We start from the raw sequence: 24,831 nt of genomic DNA, 5'->3' as shown, positions 1-24,831 counted from the left end.
AATTCATCTGTTAACCTATTTCAAATTGAAAAAATTTTTTTTTTATGCAAAGTCTGTTCCTATTTGCAAATTGAGTTAATGTAAGAACCCTACAAAAAGACCTAAATCCGTCTTTTATTTTGTATTTGAATGTTCCAAAATCAATAAAAGTCTAATACATGTTCATGTATACTTGCACTTGCATAAGGCCGATTTCTATCCGACGCAGCTCATATGTAACCAATAAAGTTTAAAATTATATAAAATTGCAATTAATCAACTGTGGCTACCTATTGAAACGTTTCAACGCAGACTATACTTGACATCTAATATGAAAGGCAGTTTTCTTTAGTGTTTATATTTAAAAATAGTTTTAACACACGCTTGACAGATAAGTTAATGCACCATTATATTATGACTTTATTTTTTTGCATACATATATTAATATACGATAATTTCTAATGGACGTTCAGACAATGTCATACGGATGTATCTTTTAAAATAAATTTGCATACAATTATCAGACTGCTGGTTATTTATCAATTTTACTATAAAAATGAGTAACAAACAGAGTTACCGAACGTTATTTTGATCGAAATAGGATTACATGCGGTTACTTTTCATGGAAACTCGCAATATAAAAATAATATAAAAAATTAATAACGTATGATAAGTTTTTTTTATTGTCTATTAATTTTAGGCCAACCATGGGCATTATGCCCATTTACCTTTAATTTGCAACTTGTCAATTATATGATATTGTGTACCAATATTGTGTGTAACTTTATGTTTTTTCATTAATGAAATATTGATTGATTGTTCATGTTCTGTTCAATAAATACACCTAGTCCGGTGTTTGTATTTTTTAAAGTTTATTCTGTATCACTTTAGTTGAATAAAAAAAACCGAACATGGGTTAATCATTTTGCTTTTTATAAATCATCCCGTTTGTCAACACCTTTGCTAAAAACCAATATTTTTTAATCGCTTTTAATTTAACTGTTTTAATGAATCAAGAACTTTTATAAAGTATCTGCTTTGAAATATAACAGTGAACAGATAAAACAAATTCAGCTTCAAGGACTGTTGATCACTTTTTAGGTCAGATTTTGTCAAAAAGCATGTCAATTTTCATATGATTTCTCTCAGAATACCTCATGTTAATTACTAAATAAAAGTGAATACAAACTAGGAAGGTGGAAAGTACAAATGAGGTGAGGTTAATTTTGTGAAAATGTGTACCGTTGATTAAACTGATATTTAATATTCTATTTAAGCAATTTTGGCAGTATTTTTTGGTAAGATTAATATTAAGATAACCGAGTATTATTCCTCCCTTTGCTTCCAATGGTTTATTTTTGACTCTGTATTAAAAGAATGTTACAATTCTATGAATGCCATCTTGAACTAATGGTCTATTTCTGATTAATAAATTATCAAAAACTTATTCTAAACATACATGTATCAAAAAAAGTCATGCAGGTATTCATGTAAGAATACAAACCTTCAACGAAACAAGGAAGTATGTTCAATTAATTTGTCACATGATTAACGTCGTCAAAGTTGTAGTATCAACAAATGAACATACTGTCATTTCTTTAAATCCCCACAAATAAACATACTGCTATTTCTTTAAATCCCCACAAATAAACATACTGCCATTTCTTTAAATCCCCACAAATAAACATACTGCCATTTCTTTAAATCCCCACAAATAAACATACTGCCATTTCTTTAAATCCCCACAAATAAACATACGCTCAATTCATTAAATCCCAACAAATGTTAAAACCTAGATTTTACATTTGTGAAAAGCATTTTTAAAAAGCATTACAAAAGATTAAAATAAAATAAATTTAAATAGTTTTCTTTACCAACAAGACGTTGCTTGAATGTGTAGATCGTTTTATTGTTTAATTTTATCAGAACAATTATTTCATGATTTAAATAACGTTGAACCATCTATTCGAATTATGTAGAAACGCTTTTGACAGTGTTGTTTTTTTACAAGATTTTTTATAGACCCTGTTCGTCTAATTATGTTTTCAATCTATACATACAAACATATAATGTTGATTTGAAAATAATTTCCACACTAGATTCTTAATGATGTATTTTTAAAACAAGAGTTCTCAATGGTAAAGCAACTTTACAACTTTATTTGATCACTCAGACACATTACATCCGTGTAACAAGTGGAATACAATATTTACATATATACAAACAATACAAAACAAAAAAAAAAACCAAAAAAAAAAAACCAGAAGAATTTAACACATGTTCCAGGGTATTGACGTGTAAGCTCGAAATATTACATCTCAAAACACGGACCTTTATTCGTGATTTTAATGTGTACCCTTGCTCATGGTTTATACAATTGATTTATGAGAAGTATTATGCATGTTTATTCTAAATATCTAAATCATAATTTTCTTTATTTTAGAAGAAACGTTTTTGTAAACATTTTTAAAACACATATTTTAACTAAAAACAAGAGGTACATATCAGTTCGTCGGAAAGAAGTTTGAAAATGATAAGACATACCTATGCAAAAGTTACAAACGAGAAACAAACTATACAAAAGATAGATTTTAAAGCGTAAATTTAAGTTGAGATACGATATAAGCATTCCAACTGAGTTTTAAAAGGTAAAAGACAAAAGAAAAAAACAGTTTTTATAAACAGTATTTTGCAACAAAATACATAACGACTGTTCAATAAGTACCATTCGTTTTTACACAGATTTTGGTTATATTGGGTGCCTGTAACAAAGAGAACAAAAACCATAGTAGTAAACTTTATACAAGCTTAACCAATATATCTGATGTCGCTTTGTCTAACGAATATCACTTTATTATATTAACCGATTAATCTTATGGAAAATACAAAATTACACATTTTAATTTTATTTTCTACCTCTCAGAAGAACCGAATAACATAAAAGTTAAAACTACGTTTTGACTTCCGAAGCTGCACTGAACACCTTACACATATATATTTATTTCGTCTTCAAAGGTTTGTTCCATTACTAAGCTGTCTATTCTACTCACGAGTAAACTTGGTGCAATAAAAAAGGGTATTTAAATTGCTTAAATAACGTTTTTGAGTAGTGGATTTAATTATTTTTGTAGTGTCAACACTTCGTTACATCTGATACAAACGTTTGATAACACCTTTGGATATTTGGATGATTTATTGGCTCTCAATGATGACAATTGCAGTACTTACACTAAAGAGATTTATCCTACTGAACTAACTTTTAATTTAGTTATTACTAACAATGAACACTGCCCTTACCTGGATCATGATATCTATTTGTTTAAAGAGATGCTTAATACTACATTTTACGATAAAAGAGACGATTTTTCATTTCCTATTGTTAAGTATCCATATTTAGATGGTGACTTTCCCTTGCTACTATCTTATTGTGTTTAATATCCCAACTTGATTATTTCCCTCTTGAATGTAGCAACGTATTAGATTTTAACGAAAGAAATATCTGTATTACTGGAAAAATATAACACCAGTGTTTTCGATATCACAAATTTATCCACAAAAATATTGATTTCTATCATTGGTACAAATACATCATTCGTAAATATGAATCAACGGACTTATACGCTCAGGTATTTCACATTCCGTCTTTTATGGTTTATATTCTATAGAAAGCCCAAAAATATTGCCATTCTCATCAAAAGCTAGTCAAACCTTTCAATGGTACTTTTCCAAAAAATGTGTCGATTTTTTCATTTTTTCAATAAAGAAATAGTTGGCATGAGTGAAGTTTAATCCTGTCCAGTACTACAGATAAAATTGAACATACATTTTATTGCATTTAAGATAATAACCATCACTGGAAGTTAACCAATTAAATTTCACCCATTTTTTCGGTGTACAAGCTTTTGTGACCATGTAACCTCAAGTTTAAAAGAAATCTTTCATAGAAACACAAAAAAAAAGAATTGTACTTTGAAGGACCCAAGCTATATGTTTTATGACTGATATAAAAAAAAAACTTGCTACAACTGTCAAAATCAATGGAATATTAGTTTCGACCCTTTTTCGTATAAAACCGGACGTGATGTACTATGCTTTGTTTGTATTACACCTAGACAGACCTATTATGCATTTTTTGCGCCTGTCCCGAGTCGGGAGTTTCTGGCCTTTGTTAGTTTTGTATATTTTTTTAAAATCTAATTCATTCATATGTTTCAGAGTTTATTGTGACGTCAGTTTTTCTTACCTAGTATCCTTTATTATTTAGGGAACAGCTGAAGCCAAGCTGCGATTTCGCGATTATCTCGCTGTGTTGAAGACCCATTAGTGGCCTTGGCCTGTTTTCTGCTCTTTTGTCGGGTTGTTGTCTCATTGGCACATTTCCCGTCTCCATTCACAATTTTATTGCAGAATGCAAGACATTGTGATGCTAAACCGGTAATGTGATGGACATGTTCTGAAGTACCAAAGCTTGAAAATTTAAGAACTTTTTGTTGTTTGTGGCGAAGAATCTGTATCATATACTACTATATAAGTAAAACCTCACTTTTTCAATGTCACTGGTGATAAACGGCTTTTAAGTGTAACATAATTTGGAAGGATATTTTGTGAAAAAAAAAAAATGGAAAAGTCTATGGAAAGTTTGCCTTTTGTAATATCGAAGAATAATAACTATGAAAAACTAAAGCTTTCTTTATTTCAGATAGAAATTAATATTTCACTCAATCATAAATCAATGCATTAAAATATTATATTCAAATTAATCATAATATAGATCTAGCCTGGCATCCTTTTGTAGACTTATGTTATTTCACAGTATTTACTCAATTACATATATATGTAGGACATTGTTAAATATTATTCACAGAAAGGTTAAATATAAGCTTGTTAACGACATATTATGATCAACGAGGCATTGCATGAAAGATTGAAATGAAGAAAATGTCGTTTATTCTTAGACGTTTGTCAGGACTGGCACCTTTTGTTAAAAAGGTTATTCAAACTTATTCACATCTAAGTCCGTTTAATTTCTTTGATGAATTTATATAACAAATACTTGTTTACGGTTGAGCAAGCTATTCAACGGGAGAGATCTCAAAATAGAATTCTGTGTATATAATTAAACTCAATTTAATATTTTGACCTCTATGGAATATCTTTGTCACAGATGACCGCGAATATTCTTCCAACTGTCCCGACTACTACTTATATCACAGAATTAGATCTATCAACAGATTTGATCTTGTATAAGCAAACAACACGACGGGTGCAGCATGTGAAGCAGAATCTAATTACCCTTCTAGAACACTTGAGTTTACCTACTATTTTATGGGGATCGTCATGCTTAAGTTTTCTATGTTTTGCTTTGTTTTTCTTTTCTTCATAACATTGTCAGTGCTTCCTCAACTTGTCCTATCTTCTGTATGACAGAAATCGTTGCTCACAAAATCGTCCCAGAGCATAGCATCATTTGCATATCGAGCTTCTCAATATTTTCATTCTCATCTTAATCATATTGCTTGAACCTCTGTTATAGGCTATTCTGCGGTAAAGTATGAGCATAATGGTGGAATATGTAGTCGCAATTATTGTCCTGAAGGATATTATAAAGACAATATACAACACGAGGATTGTTATTCTACAGAAATTTGTTGTCTTCCAAGTGAGTATGCACAACTGGATGATTGCATGACAATAAAAGGATCACAACTGGATGAATCTTACACCAAAATAAAACCGAATTTATATATAGTAAAAATTTTATTAAACTTAAAACTGATTCGTGTTCATCATCATGTTCATTCTTCGATTTAATGTCTTTAATAACACTTTACAAAGTAGTGCGTGTGAATATCATTTCTGGATCGTTCACTCCAAAACATATAAAAGTCAAGGGTGTATTACTTTTTAAGCACTTGAAGAACCGTGTGAAAAATTGGATAAGAATATTTCAAGGAATGAACAGTTAACTATTACTGAAATCGACAATGTTCTTCAAACATGCCCATTTTGAACAAATTAAGAAAAAACGGAACATAAGAAGGAACCAATGAAACATTATTATCAACGTATTATGGAAATTGAAATTAAAATCTACTGTCGTCATCCTTGTTAATAAATTTGTATGAAGATTACTTCATGAAATCATTACATCAAAGTCTTGAAGAGCACAATTACATTTAAATGTCATGTTTAGAAAGTTCTGGTACATGTACAAGTTTTAGCAGTCGATTCGGGTCCTTGGCCAATACAATGTTTTCGTATGGTTTTGTAAAATGTACGTCCTCTTTTCATTTTGTATTGACGTTTTTATGACAAGTAATGTAATATCAAACATTTTCCATATAACGTACAAGCCCCCAAGGATGACTGGGGAATAGAAATATGGGCACTTGGTCTTATTCTGACCAGCAGTAAAACGCTTGCCAAAGTGGGGGGTCTGTTTGGTTGTGCAGGATGTACAAGTTTGCAGCCACGTCCGGTCAGAACGGGGACGTTAAATCCGATGCCTCGTGTTAAGAGAGTGCCACGCTCTTTGCACGTTAAGTATCCTTGAAAAAACTCTTTGAGGGGTCCGTAGGTGGCCTGTTGCAAGGAAAAATGTCTGTCCCTATCCAATATACCCTCATTTTCCAGTGGCAGTCCAAATTTTCCCGACCATTATCCCGGATTGCCTCTTTTACAAGACCTACCTATTTTTTTATTGTTAACTTGTTCTCGTCCTGAATATGCATGAAATATTTGCAACTAGACGTTAGGCAACCAACAATCAATCAATCAAAATAACGTTCAATGGACGTCCTCTTTAATTTCATATTGTATTTATAGCAACTTATAACAAACATTTTCAATATAATGTAAAATAGTGTTACTCTTGTAGCTCGTTCTTGTCACAGAAAGGGCGGGAAATGTATGAAAATAAAAGAACAATGCCCACATTCACTGGTTGAGAAGGATGATGGCAGAATATACAGTGATTGCTGTCCTTTATCATGCTGTTCCAAATCACTGTTCACATTTGGTTAAAAGTAAACATGTTTGTATCCTAAAATAGACGCACATACATTTAAGACACTAATTTATTCAAACTATCCAACGAAATTAAAAACAAAATCCTTTAATATTAATAATTTGCTATAAAGAGGAATAAGTTGATACCAATGTGGTTATTAAATGTATGTTTTATAAATTTGAAAATTAGTAATAGTTCTTTCGAGTATGAAAGCTGCAAATATGTATCTACATATTTACGAATGAATGATTACAGTATAGCTTATTTTTGCTGATTACCTGTATAAATTTTAGTTCATATCCCTTTGACCTCTATTTTGAAATCATCATGTTGGTCATTGTTTCTAGTTTGAAGTCGTCATATTCTTTTAATATCGAGAAAAAGATCAAGATTGTAAGTAAACCTCCGTCTTTTGGTAGTATCCTAAATCTAAAATCTAATTGAATATATGAGATGTTAGCACTCTTTGAAATGCAGGTTATTGAGTGACAGAACACCATCAATATATCTGACGGTGAAGATAAAGAACTTTGCGAGACACTTTTTCTGTTCGTATAATTTTTTTCAATAAGAGTACAAACACAAGTCGTGGCACACAATTAGTACACATTTGAATACCGATTGTTCGCTGAAATATCAATTAATCAAACAGAACAAATACATTTTTGAAAACAATCCGTCATTTTGGTGATATCATTTCCAGTGTTTTTGTTATGGGAATCAGCATGGTTCTTCACAAAGTGAAAACTACAATGAGTTAAAACATGTAAAACAAGAAATATGTATCGACGTTGGCCATTATCCTTTCCTTAAACTTATTTGGACCAATTCTTTCAATTTTCCTTGACGAATATAATGGTAGAAAAATCTAATGTTTTAATTTTATTGCTTGTACTATAACAGCTCCTTATATTATATACATATGTTTCACATCGCCCCTAGAGTGGGAAGGTTTACAGTAAATAAGGCGACAGTAGTTTACCGATGTTCAAAATTCGTAAATCGATTAAATAGAGACAAATCAAGGTTACAAGAAAAACTTGGAGATTCTCTTGAATTCCAAAGGTAGCTAAACTGGGTGGATCGCAGAGTAGGAGTCTCGCGTTACGCTTGCATCATCGCCATGCTAATTAGCACATTATGAATATGTCTATCCCAAATCAGAAGCCTATACATCAGTATTTGTCGTTTGTCGTTGTTTGCTATCTATATTGAGTTTTTTTTACATACTTCAAGATCGTTGTTTTTATCGTTTTAATTTTTATTCAACTACATATGGGGACCTTTAATGGTTAAGTATACGGCATAGTCGAAGTTCTTGTGGTGACTATAACTTGTTAAGATCGTCGTCATATATTTATCGATTGATATTTGTCTCATTTGCATTCATGCTACATTTTCTTATTTTTATGTTTAAAAAGAGATACCACTGCTGGTAATCCCAAAGTTATAATAAACTCATTAGTAAGTGTGTCGGTACCTACAAGATTTATAAACTATTATTATAAAATTCCCCATTCATAAAATCATGATCTTTGTTAAACTAAGGCTCCAACTCTATCAGGCAAACTTGATCTTAGATGAATATGGGTGCACATTTTAGTTTCACAATAATCATATCATTAAAAAGATATCTACATATTTATACATCCCTAGCTCTCAAATGTTATTTGGGTTTAGCGTTCCTGATAAAGGCAAATCCAGAAAAGCGCTTCAGACGTAGGAAAGTGATTTAAATATTAACTAACTCTTGGTAGACTGTATCATCAGCTCACAAGTCGGCTTTGACATGATTAACTACCTACTATTGTAAAATAACCGTTGACCAACAAACAATGTATTTTTACGCAACTTAGGTTTCAAATCATCAGCTTATAGTTACTGATAAGATGTATAAAATACAATTGTAAAGTTCTACGTTGACAAAATAAGAAATTTTTTTAAAAGAAACTAAGGTCCCAACACCATCAGGCAATGTTAACCTTATATGAATTTGGCTATACATTGTAGGTTTATTTTTGTTCCCTATGAAGTTTTTGAAGAAGTTTATAAAGTGTTAGTTTTATCCATCTAGTTACAAATCAAGCCAACTAAAACTGATTAATAAGTCAAACTTCTAAACTATAATGCATGATTTAACATGTTTAAGTATATAAAAAAACTTCACAAAGATACAAATCAAAGTTTAACAAAATCTAAAAAAAATCGTATTGGTCATCGAATTAGTAATGGTGACTTGAAAAAAAAAAACTTCTGTAGTGTCGATTTTAGAAGTTCTACCTCATAACTCTGGTAGATCAGTGTTTGTGCGAAGAACACATCCTTGTTATTGAAGTACGTATAATAAAAATCAGCACAAGCATAGACTATTTACCGTAGATTCAGATTAGAAAGCAAATTGATAAAAAAAGTTTGTTTTTTTTTAATGTTGGACTTGTAAGTCATTACCACATATAAAAGCATATTTAAAGATAATTACACTTGTTTTACTCTTTTCTTTTTATTGATATTTTTACATTTTTCAATCGTTTCAGAATATTTGTACATATTGCCACCAGGAACAAAAACAGCAGAAGAAATAGAAGCAGCGTGACAAAGACGAAGTAATGACGTAGACCAGAAGATATAAATATTTAAATAAACCTTAAGCAAAAAAATCTGAGTTATTTCTCCACATAGATAAACAACAATGTGAATTAATTTGACAAACAAGTCAAAAAACGAATAGTTCCAATATCAAACAATATTAGGAACCTTGAAAATGAGAAAAAAATATTTAGATACCCATCTATTATGATTTTTTCAAAAATAGCTGGTTCTTAGGTAAAGCAAGGGTGTGATGAAACCGACAAAATGGTATTTGAGGTCTATCCATTGTTATGTTTGGTGCTTTTCAATACACATTATGCTGCATGATATGGTTGTTCTGCATTTTGTCACGATATTAGCGTGAACATGTTACTACCCTTATTTAATATTACCATTCCCTGTGCATTCAAAGACGTTTTATTTAATTGATATAGCCTTTTTCGAGTAGTGATTGAAACAGTTTGTCGTTCCATTTTATCGTCTTTCTTTGTGAAAACTAAAAAACAAAGGCACATAAAAAACCTTCACTTTAATAGCCAACACCTATCCTTTTAATACTTACTTAAAAGTAACCCTAGGAGGTCGTATTTCTGCATGATGTTAATTTCAATTTAAGGATGAACACCTCTGAGGAGCCAAAAATTTCTAGAATTTAACTTTTTTTCTTAACCTGATTTTTGGGTTTATATGACTGTAATAAAAATAATTGGTGAAGAAAAAATCATACGGTAGTGCACTCCTTTTTTTGCTACGGCCATTTGAAAGTACCCAATTCTGATGATTTTCCCATTTTTCATAAATTTTTACCCATTTTTGGGCTATTATCATGAAAAAAATCACAGGTTCACAATTAAACTTTTTGCCATACTTTCAATAAAGATGAAGTGGACCAATCTGAATAAATTAAACTTAAAAAACCTATAGGTAGGTGTTAATATAATAAAGTTTTATAAAATGTTGTTGCTTTTTCGTGTCAAATTTACCATGCTGTCAATTTTGTAAATTTGGGATTTTTCTCTTTTTTTAGAACAAAAAGCATATTATTTCAACTTCTTTGTTATAAATGATTGAAAAAATACATATCTAAAAATATAAGAAATTTGAAGAGAAAAAAATTGATATGGGATGTACATGTTTCTGGTAAAATCATTTCTTGTATCCCTCACCCATTTTCTCAACATTTTGACTAACGAGACTGACTTGATCGGTAATGAAATTAGAAAGTTACACAATTTTTTCACCAAAAAGTTTAGTTTGATTATAATATTTTTAAATTCATTGATATTTTCCATTTGTATCACATGTTTTGGAAATATTCCAGAACGAGATTTCAACGAGACTGAAACGTCAAAAGAATACATCCTTAATATTTAAATAAAAACACCACTCTAATTGATACACCAATTAACTTATACTGGTTTTATTCATACATCTTTAAATTGACGTAATAATCTCCATGTAACATCTATCCAAACAGACATATATCTTATTCTGTAATTCGAAAGAATAAGTTCATCGTTTGTTGCTTGAAGAGAAAAACCAGCACAGATAAAAATGTCCTATAGAACTTTGCTCCTAGCATAAAAGTCTTTAAGCTAACCTCATTTAAATACTAGTTGGATTTAAAGTCAACTGAGGGCATCCTGTGCTTAGCAGTACGTGTTTCAGTACTGACATGGTTCTTACATACGTTTCGTATATTGTCCGTTGATTAAGTCAAAAATGATTAAAAAATAAAGTTTTTTTCTCTCTTCGTGTTACGTACGAATTCATCCTACTTCTCCAAGTAAGGTACTGGTACATCCTTGACTTTCAAATTTTGAAAGTTTCTAGTGAAGGAAACAGAAAAAATGACTCCGTACACATAACATTTATCAAGTGTTATTTCTTATTTCCTTTTTCGTTCTAAAACGTGCAACGACATGTACATGTATTTGTTTTCCGTTATGAAAATATTTTCTAAGAAACAAAGTATAAAAATTGAAAATAAAAACGAACCACGACGATAAACTAAACAAGCAAAAAAAAAACCAAATTACAGTTCAATTGAAATATGCTTTGCTTTATTACTTCAAATACATTTAGATATCTGATCTTAATACACCACTCAGTCCATAAATAGTGGTGTCAGCTATTTATTTTCATTTTGCATTTGTCGACACAACATGATGCCAGACATATATTGTTTTAAGGCACCAATTTTAGAAATCACTGCTCAGGAATATATGTCAATAAAGAAATTATACAATTTTAATGTTGATAAAATTGAAATAAACAGTTGTTTTCGGTCCCGTTTTTCCCTTAGAATTGAGCTTCGCTTATCAACATCTATGTCAAGTGCATGTGATATCAACATGTATTAGTTGTTGGTTGCTAAACGTTTAATTGCTACATTAACACAAACACAAGGTAGGTCCTGTTATAGAAGACTTCCGGGATCAAGGTCATTGTTTGCGATATAAGCAAAAAAAAAAAAAAGAAAACCAACCTGCATTCTGTTCTATGATAAATTTTGTATTCTTTTCTTTCATTTTTGAATATATGCTTTTTCTGTATGCCTTTTTGTGTTTCCTGGTTACATATGACGTAGCTCTGTACTTATACATCCCGTCATTGTGTTATTGTTCTACGATAATTTCTGTATTCTTGTCATTCGTTCTTGCTAATGTGCTCTGACTGTGTGCCTTTTTGTGTTTCTTTCTTGCATGTGATGTGGCTCTGTTCATCCCGTTATTGTGTCATGATAAATGTTTGTTTATATATCTGTTTGTTTTTATAGTGGTTATGATAATAACATAACGTTGACTGCTGTACCCCTATTTTTGACATTTCTACCTATTATGTCTGTTTGTTTTGTTCAAACATCGTTGTCAATATAATGGAATTTTTATACGACTGTTATACAAGTAAGAGGTTTAGCTAGCTACAAAACCAGGTTAGGAATATGACAGTTGTTGTCCATTCGTTTGGTGTGTTTGAGCTTTTGATTTTGCTATTTGATTAGGGAGTAAACGTTTTAAATTTTCTTCGGAGTTCAGTACTTTTGTGATTTTACTTTTTACCCCTATATTCAGTTGGAGCAACAGTGGCAATTTTTGTTGATTTATCTAATAAACGGTTACAATTTGTTATTGTTAACCAGATTGAATACGGAACATATAGAAATATGGTATTATTAGGCCAAGGCATTTTAGAGGCGACTTTTAAAAAGTTCACGACGACGAACAGACGGATTCTGACAATCAACGCAATTTGATAAAAAAAAGGTCACGTGGCTTTTTTTATTTAAGACAAAAAAAAAACTGAAAATAAGCCTTTGGATATTGAATTATTGATCACTGGTACAAGAAAACATATCTTTTTATTGAAGCAACTTGCGTATTATGTATACTGGTTTACATGATGAGTGCGGTCTATTTATCAAAATTGCCAAACGTGAATTTAGATTGTCTCTTGATTATGCATGCTTTTATCAATATGATTCTATCAGCCTTTTTTCCATACTTGCAATAAGAAAAATACGAAAAATGTTTAGATGGTTGGTAATGCACAAGGCGATTGACTTTCATGTAGGTAATATTTAATTTTTTAATTCACATTGCATCATATGTGGTTACTAGTAGACAATTATATGTACTGATGGTTTGTGAATTTGATTTAGTTCAACAGTAAGATTAAAGAAATACGGGAACCAGGTATGTTGCAAAGCTTTACTAACAACTTAGACTATTTGATATTAGTATTACAGTAGATACATAGTAGAAGTCAATAATAAAGCAGGACTTGCTTGATAATTGTTCTTTACGGATCAATTAAATTTACTCCTGGTGTATTGATTGGATTTTAAGTTGTTGTATTGTTTCTTTGCACTTTTCTTTTGTCCCTTTTTTGATGACTCTTTGTTTTTTCAACAATAGTATTGCCACTGATGAATTATTGGTTATCTCTTCTTCTATTATCGTTTGTCTGTCATCCTTTGATTTATGATGGTATCCTTGGTATCTAAGTTTAGACAAATACACAATATATCGCCATCGGCTGACACACAAGTTGGATTGACGGCAAAATATCTACTATGATATATTTAAAGTATAGTCATTAGAATATAATCGTATGTTGCTGCATCAATAACGTACACAGCGCATTTTTTTTTTTTTTTTATACAGAATTAGTTTTAGAAACACGCCGAAGAAATTAATGCTCAAAAGAAACACTATTTTCACTTTTTTTTTATATCATATACAAAATTTGCTATGGAAGGAAAAACAAATGGTCAACTCACTTCACTTACTATAGATATAATGCTTAATTTAACCTGTTAAACTTCTGATCTTTAATACATTTTATATATGTTGTTGCAAAGTATATTATATGGTGTTGCGGGATTTTCTCGCTACGTTGAAGACCCATTGGTGGCCGTCGGCTGTTGTCTGCTCTTTGGTCGGGTTGTTGTCTCTTTGACATATTCCTCATTTCCATTCTCAATTTTATATATTTTGTTATGTGTATGTTATATTTATTGTTATATAATATGTTAAAGGTAATAAATGTTTTGTTTAATAAAATCACTTCTACATGTGTGAAATATTATAAAGAAAAGGATCGAGTGGGTAATTTGTCACTAGAAGCTGATTCCTAAGCTTGTCAAAGAAAATTGCATATGGATCATTGAGACAATTTTCCTTGTTGATTATTTGTTTATATTGTTTTCCATCAGAAGATATGATGAGAACATTACGCGATTCACACCCAACGACGAATATATTTCCCTTGTTGTCTACAGTAATCCCTTTCGGCATCATAATAACTGATTTATCATGAAACTCCCATACTAGTGTTCCATCGTATAAACAGCAAAATACTTTGTGTTTATCCGGATTGGTAAACAAAATTTTGTCTTCATGCGTTGTGACGTATGAGTACTGAGGTAAGACAGTGTTAGGGATAGTAGTAACACAGTAGTCTGTACATCTTATGACATGTATATCTTTGCCTTTGACACAGCAGATCAATGATGTACCGTCATGTGTGATGCCATAGGAGTAGCCAGGTAAGTCAATGAACTTAATTACTTTTCTATTCGTTAGATCAACAACACTGATACCACTGCGTTGTCCAAATACGAATTGGTTGCCAGTAGTTACTGCCACTGTATCATCATTGATTAATTCTACATCAAAGGCGCCGTATTTGCCACTTGGTGTCGACAGTTGGATGGTATATTCAGTTTTACCTTGGCCGTTTATTGCTTCTAGCTTTTCTTTGGAACCGGAGGTATCTGTGAAAATGAACAAACCTTTTTGTGTTATCAAACATCCACGGGGCCATCTACATTTTGTTGCCAATTTCTTGTTGAGTTCCACTACGATGGTGTTAATTGAATACATTCTGTTGGGAGCTGATATCTGAGCCTGTCTTGTCTTTTTGCTAGAAATATTGGTGCAAACAGATGTACTTTTCTTAATTGCGATTAAACCAAATGTTTTTATCGATGTAAGTATATCCGATACCTTTTCATCTATTGTGAATTGTATATCAGCATTTTCCAGACTTTTATTTGCAATCATTGACTTTAGACGACTTTCATGATCAGTGATCTTTGACTGAATTTCCCTCATACTAAGGAAAGTTTGGAGATCGGAAGCGTATTTGATTATGCTCTCGAATTCCATGCTGCAATGTTTAATCTCATGTTCTTGAATTTTAAGAGAAGAAATAATTGATTGAATGTGACCGTAATAGTCATCGTATACTTCTTCCAATTCTTTAATAACGGAATCTTTCAGTTTGTCGAGATGTTGGTTTACTCGCGTTTTGATGCTATCAATTTCCATGGTAATCATCTTCTTCTGAGTCTGAATCGATTTAACATTGTTCTCTCTCTCTTCTCGAATTCGCTTGATGTTTTCAAGTACATCTAACAAACTTACTTCTAAATCTTGAAAGAGTGCAGAACTTTTGACTTCGCTAGTTACGTCTTCAAGAGGAATTACGTCATTACATTTTCCATGCTCCTTAATGCATTTATAACAAATTGGACATTCGTGTGTCATACAATATTGTTGGTACTTTTCATTATGGTATAAACAGAATTGTTGTATATCGGTAACAAACGTCGGTAAGGATTGATATTGTGATACAGGGATGGTTTTGTGACCTCGTGTTCCCTTTGACAAACTGTGATGTTCACTACAGTCAGAACACAGTGCTTCCTCACATTCTGGGCACCAGTGTATGGACCGTGATGTGACATGCCGAAGATCACATATGGCACATACTGGTGTACTTGTAGCCATTGAAGACGCAATTAACTGTAAAATCAATAGATGTGTACGTTACTTTAATTGTATTCAGGAATTCTAAAGCTATGACGTTCAAACTATAACCAATACGTTACAAACATTTTTTTTCTAGGAATTACAGTATCTTATATACCTATATGGAGTTATTTTCTTTCAGAACGATAAGTCATTCTTTCGAAGAATCAACCCGGACGATACCATGTTCCAATGAAATATGCTCCAAGGCATAAAATAATGACCTGTGTGAGGTCATTATTTTCGTTGATACAAATTCAAACTATAATTTACTTCAAAATCATATTCGTCTGATAGTTTCTGCTGCCGATTTTGGAATTTATTTTTTAAAGTTAAATCTATGATTGGTGTAAAAAAAAAATCGTCATTGCCCGAATTTTAATTTTAAAAACAAATAATGTGAAGTTTTGTTAATTTATCGCTACAATACAGAAACATTATCATATATGCGAGATGAATTTTAATTTAAAACTTTCATAACACTTTAAAATAAAGCCAGATTTAACATATTCGCGTGTAAGATTTTGAAAATCTTATTGATTCACACTGAATAGGTTGATTGACTATTGGTTACTTAAAGTCCAGTGGCAAATATTTCATACATGTTCAGGACGATGCACACTGAATAGGAAATCATACTGTGACCTACATGTATTGATATTCGTTTTCGTGTAACATGTACATGTATCACGATTTCGTGCCCCTTTCGTGTCAGTTCTTAACTATTTTACATTTATGTATACCTTTTACTCTATCAAATGATTAACTAATAAAATATTCTTATATTCTACCGAATACGTTCACGTACCTCACAATGATGTCGGGTGGGGGGAGGGTATATAATTATTTCCTGATTATCTGTTGAAAAAATGTATTGCTATTCAAAAGAAAATCATTCTGAATATTTCGTTCGATTCAATTAAAATTGTTGAAAAAATAATCACTTTTCCGCTATAAAATGTCATTACAAATAGACAAAAATAAAATAAACATAGCACCTCCCCCTTTCCATCAACTAAGTTGGTACAATACATTACTTACAAAGTGTCTTGTATTTTTCATACACCGTTATCAGATGATAACAATTCATTTGTGTCTTACTTCATGCAGCTACAGTAATATTTTTATTTTGAATGGATAATAATTTCTAAGGTTTATATCTAGATTAATTAGTGAGTTTTATTTCAGTTTCTAAATGAGCCGTAGGGCGTATTAAAACCTGAACGCATCAGAAAGGAATATCCCACTTTAGTGTGGTCGGTAAAATAGGATGCTTACTTTTGCAAATCTTTATTAAAAACAATATTTTTTTGACGGTATATAAGTCTGATAATGCATATTTTAAGGTTTTTCTTGTCGTAGAACACACCTCGGGGTGTAAGGATTGCCAAAAGAAAAACCTCCCTACGGTCGGTCTTTCATTTGGTCAATCATGACACCCCTCGGTGTGTTCTACGACAAGAAAAACCTTAAAATATGCATTATCTATGACATAAATATATCTGACTCTTTGATGTTTTTTTTCGGTGCCTTTGACATCATTTCAAATATCTGGCAAATACTCATATTGGCCAATGTTTTAATCTGATATTTTTTTACTGTTGGTTTTCAGCCATGTTGTTCGTTGGCTCGTTATCCATTTTTTAATTATTTGTTTAAGGCGTAAATTAATCTCAGGATTATGAATCCCATTTAACACACCGTGTAACAAACTTTGACGTTGTTTTGGTATCTTCAACATCAAATTTTATACACACTTTTAATTCTGAATTAAAATATACAGAGTTACAATACATTCAATTTTTATGTTATCATTAATAGGGTAAAAAAAATTATATAAGTTAAACCATGGATATGAATACATTGTGTTCCTAGAAAGTAACCGCATTTACGATTTAGAAATCAACTGCAGTTGTAAATCTAGTAATGGTATTTATCATGTTTACCCATTCGTGATTTTTAGTGACTCAAGATAAAAAAATTTATTTACTTCAAAATTGATTGACAGTAATTTTTATTTCAACATTACATGTGATTGTGAATCTTGTTATATATAACTGTAGGTTTATACATTTCCTATTATGCATTTGATTTCAATCTAAAAATGTTTATCAAAAAAAAAATCTATTCATTTTGGTTGTTATGCATAATGAAATTTGGAACAATACGAATTTTCATAACCGCAGACAATGTTCAAAATGTTTATAAATACCAAAATATACGTCACATTTCACTGAATCTTATAATGAGAAAAAAACACCGACAGTTTACTTTGTTCTCCGTCTGAACCTAGTGTTTTTTTGGTTATATTTTAACTTTATTATTAGTTGTCATTTTCTGCAATCACAAGGGTGGTGATCGGAAACTTATTGTATGCTTTGAAAGCATCGCTGAAGGAAATTACTGTCGATAAGAGGCATTGAAATATAGTAATACTATTCTATTGACCTAATTCCTCTAACAGTTTCATCCCAATAAATGTAATTTACATGGAGCTGTGTATCAACATACATGTAGTTATGGTTTCATATAAATAATCTGCAATAATTGAAAAACTTCAGATAAACAAAAATATTCTAGAAGTATCAATAAAGATTATTAAAAAAACACAAACCTACAACCATACAAGGAAGTCTGTCAGCGATATTGATCAATCACATGACTGACGTAGAACAACAAATATTCTAATGCAAAATCGTTTGTAATATTAATTTTGATTGGATAACGTCACTAATTTTCATGGCATCAATTAACAACGTAGATGTTGGGATTTTATTTACTAACATTCTGATCATGATAAAAATAGTAACTCGAGATTGATTACTAAACCATGTAAACATGATGATTTTTGCATAACTTTTATCCAGTTCAATTTGTAAACTGATGATGCAGGAACAATATAACTCAATTATTTTTTGACAAGATAACAAAATCATTTTTTTATGTATTAAGGTCAAGGAACAGTAAATGGGCTATGCCACAGATTTTGCTAAAATTTTGCATACAACCTTGGCCCGTTGAACTACAACTGAAAAAGTAATGCATTTATCACTTTTATGATCTAAAAAATTGCAGATTGATTTTTTTTAAGATGTGCAAATATTTGTATAGAAAGCACTTAAAATCAGCGAAAAACCTTCTAACATTTGTCTTAAAATCGCCAAATATCTAAATCTACTCCATAGATTTTCTTAAAAAACTATATGTTGTTGATACATAAATTTCTGTTTTAATAATGTAAAACATTCATATAGTCACCAACTTCGTTTTTTGTCTAATAATCAATTTGTTACCTTGCTGGTAGTAAAAAACGTCAAAAATCAACGTTTTAAGGCCTGCAACGCGGTGACGTTACGATTATTTTGACGTTTTGATGATTTTTTTTCACAAAGAACACAGCTTTGAATAATACCATAAAATAGAAGTCGGTAACTCTATCTTTATTTTACATCATTATAACGGAAATTTATGTATCAACAACATATAGTTATCGCTGATAAAAATTAGAACAAAAATTGTTATTGACCTATGAACACTCTTGCTACATCTTTATGCAAACCTAAATTTAGCCAACCACTTGTAATTAGATATAGGAAGATGTGGTATGAGTGCCAATGAGACAACTCTCCATCCAAGTTACACTCTATAAAAGTAAACCATTATAGGTCAAGGTACGGCCTTCAACACGGAGCATTGGCTCACACCGAACAGCAAGCTATAAAGGCCCCCAAAAAATTACTAGTGTAAAACCATTCAAACGGAAAAACCAACGGTCTAATCTATATAGAAACGAGAAACGAGAAACACGTATGAACTACATAATCAGACGACAACTACAGTAATCAGATTCCTGACTTAAAGGTTATTTCTTATCCACAATCGTACAATTTTAATAAATTATCATTTAACTATGTTAGTTTAGATAACTATTGTTTTGTTTTCAATATTTGTTGATATTATATCATTGGAAACCTATCATATTGATATTTCATGGATTTCCTATGTATCAAACTGTCTTTGTGTGAATGGAACGATTGAAAATTGATAACTGTTCAAGCAAGAAGATAAAAAGGAAAATAACTTTTCAAAAATGGTTATTCGTTTCAAGACTTTCCCATTTTTAAAAACAAATTTTGGATTGGTCGACTAGAGTTTTGTTTATACATGCATATATATATATAGTCTTCTCGAATCATTCATTTCAATTGTGTACAACGAAATGAGGTCCTGTTTCTTTTTTCCCGAAATTCAAGTGTTAATCTAAACTGCGATTATCAATTGATTTTCCTTACATTTTTACTGAACCTCTCATGATTATGTGCTTTAGCACGAATAATAGGGCATGTTCAAGCAACGTATACAAGAGATACAACATGTGCAACGAGCGAAAAATTAATGTGTTTTGGTACATGAGTAAGTTATCGCCATGGCAACATTCGTAAAGATTTGTGATTGTTTGTCTCTAGATTTAGTTGTTGCACACATAAGACATATGCACCAGTATATCTCAATTTGAAAATCAGGCGACAATCGGTATTTCATTTAAAATAATAAGGACTAAATTCAATTATAAACAATACACTCCCGCCCAGACAAATTAGATAGTACACTTAAAACTGGACATTTTTAGAGAGTGAGTATTTTTTTATTGCATCACAGTTGATATTTTAGATAACAAATTTTCAGGATTTCAAAAATAACGAAGGATATACCCCAATCGTCTTAACCATTTTCTCATTTTCTTTTCACCCAAATGTGACCCACCAAATTAGTCGTATTGCCTGGTAGAAACTTACATGAGCAACACGATGAATGCCACATATGGAGTTGAATCACGTACCCGTCCGGAGCATCTGAAGTCCCCCCTGAATAATCGTGGAGTTCGTGTTGATAAGTTTTTCTATGTTGTGATTTGCATACTGTTGTTTGTCTTTTTGTCTCGTATTAATACAATTGCGTTATCTGTTTTTTTTTTAGTTTGAAAATCTGTTGGCTCTCTTTAACACACTTATTGCTCATTCAAAAACTATTGGCGACCTTTTAAAATGAAAGAGAGAGATCGACATCGTGGATACAAGCATCTTGTTTTAAAAATTAGTATATCTTACTTAAAAAAAATAGTTGAGTTTACCACATAATTATCTTAACCTGACACAATCAAGATGTGTGATGTTTTAATTGACCATAAGTTTTTATGTTGAGTAAAAAGTAAAAATTTCACTTAATTGTCTTTGAATAGTTGCTGCAATGGATGCGTTAATCTGGTTTATCTCCATTAAAAATCCCAATTTTGAAAGCCAAGGATGTTTTAGTACCTGAAGACTTAAGGTGTTATATGGCAAGATGGAGATAAAGAAATGTACTGAGGGTTTGTTAATATAGTCTAGTCTTATACTTTTATGAGAAATATCTACCATGCAACCCTAAATCGTTAAAAGATTTTTTGATGATTAAGAATCATTTGGTAATACAATGGGATATGTACCAGGTGCAATTTGTAAAGCAGAACATGCTGATTCGCTTACAGAAAAATCTGATTTTCTGTTGGTGTTTTGATTTGGTTAGTGTTGTTCAATTTCTGTTCATTTTCTTTTTTCCTTTTATCGATGATTCTTTTTCTTTTCAACGATATTAATTTCAATGGCCTATTTTTTATTGTCTCTTTGTCTGGCAGACAAACAGGTTTGGTTAATACCAATTAATGTACTGTAATACACGTTGAAAGCATTGCTATTAAAATGTTAATATTAGGTTGCTGTATCAATTACGTATACTGCACATTCGTTTTTTAACACCTGTAAATAACTACAAAAGAACTTAATATGTAGCTATTTTGAGAAACACGCAAAATTGATATTTTTATCCTACTATTCAATGCTCAAAAGAAATACTTATATTTTATTCATGTCAAGTCGTTTCTATTATCAATTGTTTTGTAAATAGTAATTCCAAAATCAGGTATACATACGGAGAAAAAAAAAAGAGAATGAAACAATTATTCCCATGATAACAAACTGTTAAGAAAAAAACCCCAGTGAATTAAAACATAATACAACACAGGTACACGTAAAACCATTATGTATCAACTAATTCTATACGTTTAAAATTCTTAACCTGATATGATATGATATCATGCTATCCGGCAAATTATGAACACTTATTACGTTTTTATCAGTCTCTTGGTTTATGGTACATGCATCAAAGTCTGTATGGTATTGAAATATCAATAAAACCGGTATAAAGTTTCAATAGAAACTCAAAAACGTTCAACAAAGAAACAGTATTTGAGATGTTTTAGTTGGTGAGGACACTTTTCCATTAAATTTAGCAAAGGTAATTAGATTTTTAAAAAAATACCACCAATTGGAATTCATAAAGATGTCTTGACAAATCATTTAACAAGGCTGTTATTTTATTAATCATTTACCTATCTTAATCTTACATTGTATGAAAACGACAACACTAATTTACCATAAACAAAAAGGATTTCAAGACAAAACATGAAAATATTATAAAAGTGAAAACAATTATATCTATGAATTTTGTACAACATATAATTAAAAGTTTGAAGCCAAGCAAAATACGCAGCTTAGCATCCATAATCTGTCTTTCTCTGTTTTAATTAGAGGCTTGGTTATTTCAATACATAAAAGGGGGATGTCCGTGCACACGTAAATCTGGTTTAAGCAACCAACATATTGTGTTTGTAATGAGAAACCACGTGTTGTTTTATTTGCTTTCATCATGTTTATACATATGTTATACTTGTTTTATATAGAAGTCGGGTATTTGGTAGTTGGCGTGGTTTAATGACCAACACAATGTTTTGTTGATTCTTTTTTTCCTTTTTATGTTTTATTACTTTGTGTAGGTAATCATGATATTCAAAAGGGATATATGGAGTTACGGTATACAATGATTAACCAAATTGCAACTTACGGAGTTTAGTTTTTTTTTCCAAACCTCAACTACAGTTAAATACATTGCTTATTTGAGGATATATCGTTCAGATTGAGGCAAGCCTTTCAAACAATTCTTTACAGTGAAACATCACAGGATCGGAAGAGGTTCTCCAGCTATTATTGCTCTTTCCAAAACGCGGTTCTAGTCCCCGATTCCCTCAAAAGATAGGCATGTGTATCAGCGGATTGGAAAGAACTTCAAGAACATATTTTTTTGGTATCATGAGAATGTGTTGCTGCTTCCTAAAAAAAAGTTCCTTAAAAGTAATCGCGTTTACAATTTGGAAAATAACCACACTCTGTTTGTTTTAACAGATGCATGGAATTAACAAAAATCTAGCACATGTAGCAATGTATTCCCCATATTTACTTATTCCAGATTTGCAGTGACCATGGTGACCCAAGAAAATAGATTTTTTTTTATTTAAAGTTGATTGATAGTTATTTTGATATAATTGAACCTGTAAACCCAGCACGTGTTACATATTGCTGTAGGTGTATTAATTGCATATTAAGCTATGATTTCAATTAAGACATTAAAACAATAAAAGCATATCCATCTCAGTTGCTTTTGCATGAAGAAATTAGGAAATAAATCCACCTAATTTTCCCACCTGTTGACAATGTTCAGAATATTTTATAATACACCTTAATTATCAACGATATACATAGACATCCTTTTTCATTGAATTTTAAACTGTGCAAAAATGATGATTTTCATGTTTTCCCCATGCATTCCATAAAGTATGAATTTCGTAACATTTTGTTATATTTCAATTTCATTTTCATACTGTCAATTTCTGCAATCACAACAAAGGTGATCGAGTCGGCAATACAAATTCTTAATTGAATAATCATAATAATTCTCAAAAATATGAAACATGCAAGTTTCCAACCCTGTTATGAAAAAAAAAGTAAAATCACAAAAATACTGAACTCCGAGGAAAATTCAAAAAAGAAAGTCCCTAATCAAATAGCAAAATCAAAGTTCAAACACATCAAACGAATGGATAACAACTGTCATATTCCTGACTTGGTACAGGCATTTTCTTATGTAGAAAATGGTGGATTGAACCTGGTGTTATAGCTAGCTAAACCTCTCACTTGTATGACAGTCACATCAAATTCCATTATATTGACAATGATGAGTGAACAAAACAAACAGACACAATCGGTAAAATGCTTGCAAGTTAACAAGTGTCTATATAAAGATGGAAATTCAGACAAATCGGGGCCTTTGACAAATCCCCTGAACTATAACTATTTCAAAATGTGTAGCTGTACAACTATCGTTAAATTTAAGTTTACTTTTGATATACATAGCCACTTGTGATTTCGTTTCGATATAGGTTTTGCGCATTGTTGAAGGCCGAACAGTAACCTATAAAATCGAGAATACATGCTATAGTTTTTAACTTTAACGTCATTTGGTGTCAGGTGGAGAGTTGTTTCATTGGCAATCATATCAAATCTTTTAATCATTAATGTTTATAAACATAACAATAGTATAATGTTTACCCGCAATAATTACAAAATTTAAGATTATTAACTTATTCTTGAAGTTTCAATAAAGATCATAAAATGTACAAACCTTCAACGAAACAAGGAAGTTTGTAAGCGATATCGATCAGTCACATGACTGACGTAGTCACAGTTATAATATAAACAACTATTAGCTTTTTTAAGAGCTTGCCATGGCTATTTAAGTGTAAGGCTAGTTATAGGTTACAAGAGTGCAATTATTTGTTTACATTTTACTGGTAAGCTTTTTACCCCAAGATGGCAAGATGGTACTCATATAGAATCCTGTACGGCTTCTGATTGGATGATACAGGATTGGAATTACTTTTAATCGAAAGCTTATAACATTAGGTTAAAAAAATCCTGAAAATCAAATTCACATTTTACAAAGTATAGAAAATATCTTCCATGTCTGCACGTCGGAGCCATCAAAAATTTACATTTTTCATTAAGC

At 31.0% G+C, this 24,831-nt stretch overlaps 1 protein-coding gene across 3 annotated transcripts in view; it reads right to left on the bottom strand.

The window, feature by feature from the left end:
* LOC127706825 (transcription intermediary factor 1-alpha-like) overlaps positions 1-24,492 on the bottom strand; it is a 28,757-nt gene extending 4,265 nt beyond the window's left edge. The window contains exons 1-2 of one of the 3 annotated variants that reach the window (XM_052211526.1): positions 24,448-24,492; positions 14,112-15,888 (exon numbers count right to left, since the gene is read on the bottom strand). In XM_052211526.1, the coding sequence (XP_052067486.1) occupies positions 14,149-15,873 (1,725 nt within the window). In that variant the 5' untranslated portion in view covers positions 15,874-15,888; positions 24,448-24,492 and the 3' untranslated portion in view covers positions 14,112-14,148. Of the gene's footprint in view, positions 1-1,483; positions 1,522-14,111; positions 15,889-24,447 lie in introns of those variants that run through there. The other 2 variants (XM_052211528.1, XM_052211527.1) reach the window with 2 other exon arrangements.
* Positions 24,493-24,831: the final 339 nt, after the last annotated feature.

This window comes from Mytilus californianus, unplaced genomic scaffold (genome assembly GCF_021869535.1).
Source record: "Mytilus californianus isolate M0D057914Y unplaced genomic scaffold, xbMytCali1.0.p SCAF_6, whole genome shotgun sequence".
NCBI classification, from domain to species: Eukaryota; Metazoa; Mollusca; class Bivalvia; order Mytilida; family Mytilidae; genus Mytilus; species Mytilus californianus.
Note: the sequence above shows the minus strand (reverse complement) of the source record. Positions and strands in the feature narration are given on the sequence as shown.